Genomic DNA, 11007 nt, shown 5'->3' with positions numbered 1-11007 from the left:
CACAGACTATGTCCAAGCTAGTCGATGTGCTATCATTTATTTTGACATATTGGGATCTGTTGTGTAGATAGCTCTTGACCCACTGCAGTGCTACACCTCTAAGGCCATATCTCTCCAGTTTAGCTATTAAAATATCATGGTTAACGGTGTCAAATGCTTTTGCAGTCCGCATCGAAGGTGCAGAGGTCGACATTGTGGATGATTACAAGTATCTGGGCTTCCACATAGACGTTGGACTGGGCTAATGTATGTCTTGTTATACAAGACAGATGTCTTGTATAAGAATCGTCAGAGTGTATTTTCTCAGGAGACTCAGATCTTCCAAAGTCTGCAGAACCATGATGTTTGATTACCCTATGGTGGACAGCGTCATCTTCTACGCTGTTGTGTGTTGGGGCAGCAGGGTCAAGGCAGCTCATCAGGAAAGCTGGTTCTTTAGTGGAGGTGTCAGAGAGAAGGATGCTGAGGAATCCTCTCAGTATTTAAGCCATCCATCGTCTACCACCTATCCTGTATTCCAGGGCTAACATGTAGAGACAGACAACCATTCACAATCACTGCATGTCTTTGGACTGTGGGAGGGAGTCGGAGAACCCAGAGAGAACCCACACTCATGCTACCCACTACTCTACTGTGCAACCCCCTCTCAGTATTATGCACAACAATTCAATTCCATTGTATTTATAATGTCCTATCACAACAAGAGTCTCAGGACACTTAACAAATAGAGCAGGACTAGAACATGCTCGTGATTTTCAGGATCAATGACACCTCTCCCCCCTGAATGCCACACTGGAGTCATATTGTTTTTATTCTTTGTGATTGTATATGTGGGCAACATCTTGGATTAGTAAAGTTCTATCTTATGCAATCTTATTATTAATGGTAGTTTTATTGCTCATAGTAACAGAAAAAACTCCATCTCATATGGTCGAAAGCTCCATAAAAGTTAGCAGAGCGGCTGTTGTGGTGTGAAGAAAGCTAAATTCCATTCCTCAAAATAAACTACTGAGAGGCCTATAAATGAAGCCTGAACTCAAACTGTCCCGTGAAAACTCTGGTGGGTGTTTTGAAATATTGACAATAAAATTGTCGACCGTGTTGTTGTATAACTTTGCCGTGTCAGAACATGTGCTTTATACAGCTTGAGGGTGTAACCACTGGAGCTGTGATTGGGGTGAATGGGCTCTTCAACTCATGAAACCATACTTGCTCTCCTGTTCACCTTCAGGCTGGCTGTAAATCTCAGTCCCTCCTCTACCTCTCTCCCCCTGGCCTCTGGCTGCAGCTCCTCCTCCTCCTCCTCCACTGATCTGAGCCCAGCCCCCTTTTATTTTTCCCAGCTGGAGTCCTCACACACTCACACACAAGCCGCCCAGCTAGACGAGGAAACTCAGCGATCATGACCCTGCTCAAGGACAACGTCCAACAACGGAGCCTCGAGGAAGTCTCTTGAGAAACGTGATGAGGAATCTCTGAGGAAGTTCTCCTCCTCTTTGCAACCTCACTGCTCTGCCTCGTCCTCAACCTCAGGGATTGTTAGAGGAACATGAGTATGAAGAGGAAAAAGGCTGGACTGGTCATCAGCTGGCAGAAGTCCTTCTCCATCCTGGCTCCTTGGAGGAAAGGTACATCTTCTTATTTTATGCCTTTACATGTGTGTTTGACCTTGCTCACGACCTCTGATGAGGGAAGATGGGCTTATCTTTACTTATCTGACTGTATACATCGAAGAAGAGTGAAAAACCTCCAGAGCTGACACACAGGGCCACTTTGATGGGAAGTAAATCTGTGGTTGGTTAAAAGACACAAGCAGCTCCATCATATGAGTCACTCTGTTTAATGAGAGCTTAATTGGATTCCCATTTTTCTTTCTAAAGGGCAATAAACATTTAGGAGGAACTTTTTAAGACTTAATCTTCTCTGTCTGTATTAGATTTAGAGTGGAGCTGGAATGAAAACTGCCCTTTTTACCCTTTTAGATCACATCTCCATTCAACAATATATGGTTCAAAATAAAAAAAAATATTCTGGTAAAAACAAAATATGACACATTCTAACATCATTTAGTACCAACCAATTAGATCCTGACATCCATCCATCAATCAATCTGAAAGCTAGAGAAAGCAAGGTAATCTTTCTAACCATCAAATTACATTCCTCCCAAATGTTAAGTCCCGCCTCCTTTCCTGTTTCACTAGAAACTCGTCACCATACGGAAGATAGAAATTCTGGAGAAGGGAAGCTGTAAATAGTGTTTCTGGTCTGGTTGCCCCACATGTAGAACTCATGTGGGCCTGTAGTCCTCCTCTTCCATGTGTCTACTTCACGTATTGCTATGTAATTGCTGTACTACTCCCAGTACTAGTAATAATGTGTTTAAATGTGACTGCTGCATTTAAGCAGCCCAGGATGGAAAACTATTAGTAATGTCATAAGTGTAAAATAGAATAGTATAATACGGTAATATATGTATTTTTCAGATTGATTCACCATGAACACCATAGAAATAACGTAGAAGTAGAAGGGACATTTACATTCATAACAACGCAGCTTGATAGCCAGAGCGGTGGGCATCTTTCTCTGGTACCATTAGCATAGCGGCCGGAGTAGTAATGTTATGAAGCATAGAGAGACTAATTTTATGTAACAAGTGCAACATTGAAGCGGAGTTCATTTGGAATTAGCTAGCTAATTCTGTCATTCTTTGATGCTACACTGGCTACAAAAAATTAGCCGAGTAGCAGGTTGGTGAACAGTGGCAGAGCTGATTCTAACAGCCCCTCCACTTCACTTCCTGCCGCTACATAGCCAACTAGATACCTAGCTAACTAGCCAACTAGCCAACTAGATACATAGCCAACTAGATACCTAGCCAACTAGATACATAGCCAAATAGGTACCTAGCCAACTAGATAACTAGCTAACTAGATACATAGCCAACTAGATAACTAGCCAACTAGATACTTGACCAACTAGATAACTAGCTAACTAGATACCTAGCCAACTAGATACATAGCAAACTAGATACATAGCCAACTAGATACCAGGCCAACTAGATAACTAGCTAACTAGATACCTAGCCAACTAGATACATAGCAAACTAGATACATAGCCAACTAGATACCTAGCCAACCAGATAACTAGCCAACTAGATACTTGGTCAACTAGATAACTTGATACCTAGCCAACTAGATACATAGCAAACTAGATACATAGCCAACTAGATACCAGGCCAACTAGATAACTAGCTAACTAGATACCTAGCCAACTAGATACATAGCAAACTAGATACATAGCCAACTAGATACCTAGCCAACCAGATAACTAGCCAACTAGATACTTGGTCAACTAGATAACTTGATACCTAGCCAACTAGATACATAGCAAACTAGATACATAGCCAACTAGATACCTGGCCAACTAGATAACTAGCTAACTAGATACCTAGCCAACTAGATACATAGCCAACTAGATACCTAGCCAACTAGATACATAGCAAACTAGATACATAGCAAACTAGACACCTAGCCAACTAGATACATAGCCAACTAGATACCTAGCCAATTAGATACCTAGCTAACTATATACCTAGCTAACTAGATACATAGCAAACTAGATACATAGCCAACTAGATACCTAGCCAACTAGCTAACTAGATACTTAGTTAACTAGATACCTCGCCAGACATCTGTCTGGTTAAATGACCACTGAATACAGTTCAATGTTGTTCTTCTTGTGTTCTGTTTCTATGATGAACACATTATTAGATTTTAAAGTTGCATTCATTGAGCAATTGGAGGCAGCAAAATGAGTTGTAACCAGATATATTATCGCTTTATGAAGGTGTTATGATTATTGTGTTTGCAAATAATAAGCTATTTACACACTCAGCAGAACAAAGTCACTATGATTGAGACTGAACAAATGGTACATTTGAATGAAGCTAAAAGGTTGTCATTTTGAATCTATAAAGGTTCAGATTAGGTACCAGTTTGATTTGTGCTACTTGAGGTTTCTGTTTCAAGGCTTTTGTAAAACCATCGTCCAAGTGACACTGGACGAACAATCTTAGTGATAATCAAGGTATCCAAGTGGATTTCACCTCTCCCAAGATCTTTACAGCCACAAAGCGCCTCCTGGCTTCCCATACAGTATCAAGCTGTTCTCCATAAATTTATATTCCTGCACAACTTAACTACTTTGTTGAATATAGGCCTACTTCAAGGGAAACGTGTGTTGTCGTGTATTACGTTTGCTCTTGACGTATCACAAACTAGTGTCAAGGAGTCCATGGAAGTCCACATGGACGAGGTCTGGGTGGTGGATGGGTCATACCAGAAGACTGATGCTAGTGTCCTGTTAGAACCAAGTACTTTTTATTGTGTTTCAATTCCATAGTTATTTGTTGTTGTCTAAACCTAACTATGTCGTTTTGGAGCCTGTTTTGTTTTGGTCGTTAACAATGTGTTTCAGACTGAGACTGTTTGGACCGGAAGAACTGTGCACGTAATGCTGTGTTCATCCCAAACAAAAAAGTGTGAAGTCATGCTTTGTTAGGTCTGTCTACAAGACCACAAGCAAACAACTTTTAAAATGCTTGTTTTCTGAATGGAGTCTGGTTGATGGGTTCTATGCTATGCTAACATTGTAGCTGCTCCATCAACACTCCTAATAAGAGCAAACTAGACATAGACAGTCTCTGGTTCCTCCACATAGTCTGGTCTGGTCTCTGGACTAATGTGAGCTACTATCATAGACCTCTGGGGGACCACAGACACAGGAGATTTATTTCCTCCATGAATCATCCAGCAACGTCACAACAACAATCTCAACACTGATTTTATGACACTATGTTGCATGAGTTAAATTATTTCAACTCAATATTACTATATTCATATTCAGCAGTATGAAGTAAAGCAGTGGTCACCTTTGCTGATTTTGTGAAATCATCCATCCATCCGTTGTCTACCGCTTATCCTGTATTCAGGGTCGTGGGATGGCTGGAGCCGATCCCAGCTATCATTGGGCGAAGGCAGGGTACACCCTGGACAGGACGGCAGTCTATTGCAGGGCTAACATGTAGAGACAAACAACCATTCACGCTCACACCTACGGGCAATCAATGAACCTATCCCCATCCTGCATGTCTTTGGACTGTGGGAGGAAGCCAGAGAACCTGGAGAGAACCCCCACGTACACAGGGAGAACATGCAAACTCCACACAGAAGGAACCTGGGTCCGACCCGGGAATCGAACCCGGGACCCTCTTGCTGTGAGGCGACAGTGCTACCCACTACACCACCGTGCAGCCTGATTTGGTGAAATCCCTCTCTGTAAATACAGCTTAGTGCGAGTTCTCCCTTTTCTTTCCATCTGGTTGCTGTCCGTTCCTCGTGCAGCTTCGTTCCATCGGATCACTGTCAGCTTAGTTACAGTACGAGCCTCCACACTTGCCAAGCCGTGTTATTGTGGGAGGCTGATAAATCTGTTCATTGTTGCAGCTCAGCATGACGGCAGGCACATTGTTTGTTACTCAGAGTACGAAAAAGAGGGCCATTGTTAACATAACACTACCGTTGTGTACAGGGCGTAGTGGTGGGAGGGTGTCTGGGGAGCTGAAGTCGTATGAAATAACACTGTAACATCACATCATCTCTGCATGGAATCTGATGTTCTTGCTTTCGTACGGTAGAAATGTGAGGAACTGTCCTCTCTGATCACCATCAGGTGACATCCTTCAGAGGGTCCATCTGAAGAGCGAATGCATCAGCGGCTGAGACAAGGCTGTCTTACATCTAGGACTCCTTCTGATGCAGCCCAGAAATGTGGCCTTCTTTTTCTGATATGGAGGATCCAACTCATGGATCCCTTATGGCCCCACTTATCCCAAGATGCATTGCACACCGGTGACATTTGGATTTGAATCCACTGTGAGCGGAGATGCAGAATAAACTCTCTCCAAATGGCAAAAATGATGCAAACAGGATATCCTCTGTAGACCGGACCATCTCATTTTTGGTCCCCAAAATGAGACGCTTCGTTCGGCCTTCACGGTCCTCAAAGGACCCGGCTGATTGGTACATGATCCATTTAGAGTCAAATCGATCATAAAGTAGGGGATGCTTTAAGGTCTATTTCATCACTCCTTCACAGTCCAAATATGGTCACTTCCTTCCCTGGTTGCAAAAATTCAACGGCTTCAACCATCACGTACTATTTGTACTTTGGATGGATGGGAAGTCAAACTCAACTGTCAGAGGAAATTAGTGGAGGAAGGTCTGACTTGAGTTACAGTGTCCTGCACATTCTTGCCTTATCTCAATGCTTTCTGAGTTGGGGTGGGGGGCTCCATTAACTTTGATAAAGAGGGGGTCTGGGATTCATCCTTAAGGTTGATGACGCCACGGTCAAGAGAGAGGTGGAAAACAGAGCAGGCTTCCCAGCTGGGCCACGTGTTGACAGATGAGTCCAGAGGTGTACTTAGTTTGTCCCACCAGTAGACTCCAAACATGGACGTAGTCTCCCTGGAGTCATGGAGGATTCTGAGCTTCAGTGAAGCTCAAAGCATGTGGCGTCACCACAGCGCCACTCAGTATCACTGTACGGGCAATAGGGGTGGATCAGGCGACGCAGACCACACCCACCTGTCACTCAAAGAGGCCACAGCCTCAAGTATATCTAACTTTAATCATAATAAAAATAACTTTATTCATGTAGTACCTTTAAAAACAGAATTTACAAAGAAAGTTAGACAGAAAAAGCAAAAACAAGATCCAAGACAATGTAATGGCCAAACAAAGGGAAGACAATACTGAGGTCAAGTGTTAACACAATAAATTATACAAATAATCCAATCAGAGCAAAAGTAAATAAAATCAATAAAAGCAGCAGTAAAATCACAGGATAGCCAGTCTGTAAAAAATGGGTTTTTAAAGTGATGTCAAAGTGATCACTGATATGATCCTCTACACATGTGCGGTTGTGTGTCAGCTTCACTGTGTACATTGAGTCTTGCTCATGTTGATGCATTGGGCTATGAAGAGTTTGAAAGTGTGGTGTTTGGTTCTGAATCAATGATTGGATGCTTTGAAGTACAGGATCATGAATACGCATCCATTTGATTTTAATGTGAAATGTAAAAATTGAATTTATGTCTACCAGACTGAACTCAGCTTTTACACAATTCTACGGAGTTTTACCAGAAAGAAAAACAATAGAGCAGCTGTGTACGGCCCGTTCACACTGAGACGCGTCTCAACAGGACCAGCCGCTTGAAAAACGCCCCTCTTGAGGTGCGTTAGTCAAAACAGCTGATGATGGTGTGTAGCGGGGTGCGTGATGAACCAGGTGACACTTTGTACGATGAATGGTGTAACGTCAGAGCGATGAGGACGATCCGTCTGAGGCCACCTACACGGTGATCACAGCACTCACCAGCAACATTCAGTGTCTCTCGACCGATCTGCTCCACTAATAAGTACTTTTCACTAAAGTACTTTTCTTTGTCATGATGGCGTCTGTCTGACATGTAAAGCTCCTCCTACATTTTCTACACTGACCTCACCAGCACTTTTGTCAAACGTTCACAGATTTTCAACTTTTCAACTAACAACTTGGAGTGGCAGCACGAGAAAGACGCTGGCTATCCAGACTGTTACATACATTAGGAACAACTGGAAAAAGAAGCTTGTTCTCAGAGAATGAGGCTGTATGGACACAGGCCCATGTGTAGCCTGAAGCAGATATGAGGAGTGGTCCACTGGCCTCCGTTGACCCCTGGTTTAACTCTGGGTGGAGGCTGATTTTCCCTCCAGGCAGTGTTGAGCTTTGTTCCCATGGCGTCCATCAGAGAGGGCAGCAGGCCAATCCTCATAACACCTTAAGACCTGAAAACTCAAGTGAAGGACAATGCCAGCACCGCCAGGAATGCGAAATGAATCTGATGGGAAATGGCTGAAGGACGTCTTTAGACCGAAAAGTGGCTTTAGTACGGGGGGGGTGGGGGGTCAGGTGGACTGTCTGTAATTATACCTTGAGGAGACTGGAGAGAGACTGAGTCAGCCTGCGTAGACAATTACAGGATAGCATATGTTTGTGTTGTTTGGGAGGGAGGGGCGAGGACAGCTGGTTACTGGCCGACACCTGTCGACAAGATTGTAGTCGACAGAGAAGTCAGGTTACTCAGCCGAGTGGGCTGGATGACTTCACACTATCATTAAAGCCAACCTGCTGGTGATTCACAGCAACAGACAGACTCCGAACAAAAAATACACAAGAAAACTAAATAATAATCATAGTGAGAATGGAGGTGGTGGATGTTTGATTCACATTGTCATCTGATGTTTTTTCTGGAAACACATTATTGGATTATGTTCCCACACAGCTATGCTTCACTCTCAATTTCCAGGGAAACATTATTTTACTGACCAACTTTACTGTCTCAGTTTTAAACAATATGAACAAAACATGCTACAAAATGACATTGTTTAAGTAAAAAAAACCCCACCATGGTTTGGATTCAAATCACTATGAAATAAACAAAAACACAACAATTGATTTTAATCAACAACCTCCAGTTCTAAAAAATGAAAAAAATGGTAAAATGGCCTCATTTATATAGCGCTTTTCTCCAAAGCGCTTTACAGGAATGACTGACATTCACCCATTCACTCACACATTCACACACCGACGGCAGAGTCAACCACGCAGGGCGCGGTGTCTTGCTCAGGGACAATATTAAATAGCCAGATACCTTGAAACCATCCAGATTTTCATCTGACAAAGACAAGTATGACTGTGATGCAGCAACAAGGGACAGGAAGTTGATCACTAAGATTTCAGTAAGATTGAAACAAACTAGTTTGAATGACATGTCAGACAGAAAAGTGGTCTTGATACCAGCTTTAAGAAGGGGTTAGATGCTCTGAGAAGCACTTGATTTAAAACATACTGAGGCCTGAACAGCATTCATGTGAGCTCAACCAACCTGTTCACTTGAAAATCACCAACTCATCAACAACTCAATTGAATTGTGAAACAAAATATGTTAAGAGGGAAACAGATGTGGTCGTGGATTACCTTTGCCTTTGACGTATCACAAATTAGTTTCAAACAAGTTTGTGGAAGTCCACGTAAGGTGGAGGTCTGGGTGGTGGACGGGCCAAAAAACTCCTGATATATAATCTCAGTAAACATTGTAAACATGAGTTTATGGTCTCAATCTCTAGTTTCAAGTCTTCTTCAATCCAGCATGATGTTCATTTAGTACATTGTGATCTATTTACGCAGTAAGAAAGAAATATTTGGCATAGAATGCTAGGAAATGCCGGCGTTCAGAGTAAACAGTGCTTTTAGTGATTTGTCCAGTAACAGTTCTCATTATTGTTGGCATTAAACTGCTCTCTTCTGTGCTGCTGATTTGAGATTCAGCTGTGGTGATAACTTTCTTACCTCTCACTCTTGACTTGTCCTGACACTAGGAACACAGAATGATGGACGAGGTAATAGAGATAAGGTCCTGAATAAGGTTATCGTTGGATGAAAACACACACATCCTCTTGGTTTCACACCTCAGACCTCAAGTAGCCGCTTGACCTACATTCTCTTTTTGGTGTTTTGCTCCAACAAACGCCTCCGTTCCAATCATACATCACCAATGGTTTTCAGGTGAGTTACTGTTTGGTTTCTTTCCAGGAGGTGGTTAACTGAATCTTGAATGAATTCTGTTCTTTAACAATAGCCAATAAAAAACATGTAAACCTCCCATATGAAGCAGGTCAGTGTAGGAGTTTAATTAACAGCCAGATGTCTGGCTCAAAAGACACATGTGTCAGGTTTGCAGATACAGGACCCAAAAGCAAATTTGAGGCAAAAAAGAGGGAATTAAACAAAAGGGTGGTGAAAATAAACGTACTGAAAAGGGTCCAAACAAAAGGGAAGAGTCCAAAAACAAAGTCAGGCAAAAATCCACAAAAACACAGGAACATGAGGGGAAAATAGGCTGGAACCACATGGAAAAAACAAATACGCGGAACAAGCTGACAAGGAAACCGAGAGAACACAGACTATACACACCAGGACTGATCGGGGAATGAGACACAGCTGGACAGACATGAGGAAAGGCTGACTGGACCAATCACAGCAGGCGGCGGGGAGACAGGCACAGGTGAGACACATGAGGACAGACAGGTAATCAACACAAGAGGACGGGGAAGTTAAGACACATGAACGTAGCCAGGGGGGGTCAGAACAAGGAACAGGATGTATCATAAGGAGGATATCAACAACACCAAACACGAGAGAAAACTACAAAATAAGAGGAAATCATCTCACTAAAACCCAACATCATGACAACCCGAGTGAACCAGCCGTACATGTTCTAGCAGTTGTCCGACCACTCGACGTCCACTAACAGCTGCCAGTTGACATGGGATTGCTATTATCCTGGCCAAAATAATTAACAACCCACAGTGTTACTACAAACATATTCATGTTAAATACCTTATAAATAAAGCTACTACATTATATCTGCTAACCATTACTTCTTGACTGTTCTTGGCAGGTTGACCTCCAGGCCTTGAGCACAATTACACGAAGTGTAGATTATTTTGAAAGTAACAAAGCTGTTCATTCCTCCAGTAAATGTCAGTCATGAACCACATGTTATCAACTTGTGAAGCTCTCCTGATTGAACAACTAACTGGATCCCATCTTCAGAGCCAATTATGAGATTATTTGGTCTCTGTCTCCCCTCAGTTCACAGTCCTGTCCAGGGCCTGGTTTCCCGAAGCCTTCTTAAAGCCTTCTTAATGCTACGTCATTCGTAACCCCTACTTAGAGTTCCTACTTAACATTTCGCGTGTTTCCTGAAACGTTCTTTTCTACGAATCTCTTTCGTACGTCATATGTTGGTAAGAGTGGTCTGGAGCACTCTTAGAGCCTTCTTAGCTCTACCGTAGTGATGTTTCAGCTCCTGACGCTAGTCGCCACCACTGTACAGTAATC

At 42.7% G+C, this 11007-nt stretch overlaps 1 protein-coding gene across 1 annotated transcript in view; it reads left to right on the top strand.

Moving 5' to 3' along the window:
• The first annotated feature begins 1374 nt into the window (after positions 1-1374).
• LOC311021211 (uncharacterized protein) overlaps positions 1375-11007 on the top strand; it is a 40862-nt gene continuing 31229 nt past the window's right edge. The window contains exon 1 of the mRNA XM_084021659.1: positions 1375-1628. Within this exon, the coding sequence (XP_083877785.1) occupies positions 1550-1628 (79 nt within the window). The 5' untranslated portion in view covers positions 1375-1549. The remainder of the gene's footprint in view (positions 1629-11007) is intronic.

The sequence above is a fragment of the Eutrigla gurnardus genome, assembly GCF_963514095.1.
Source record: "Eutrigla gurnardus genome assembly, chromosome: 11".
NCBI lineage: Eukaryota > Metazoa > Chordata > Actinopteri > Perciformes > Triglidae > Eutrigla > Eutrigla gurnardus.
This window is presented reverse-complemented; position numbering and strand designations above follow the sequence as displayed.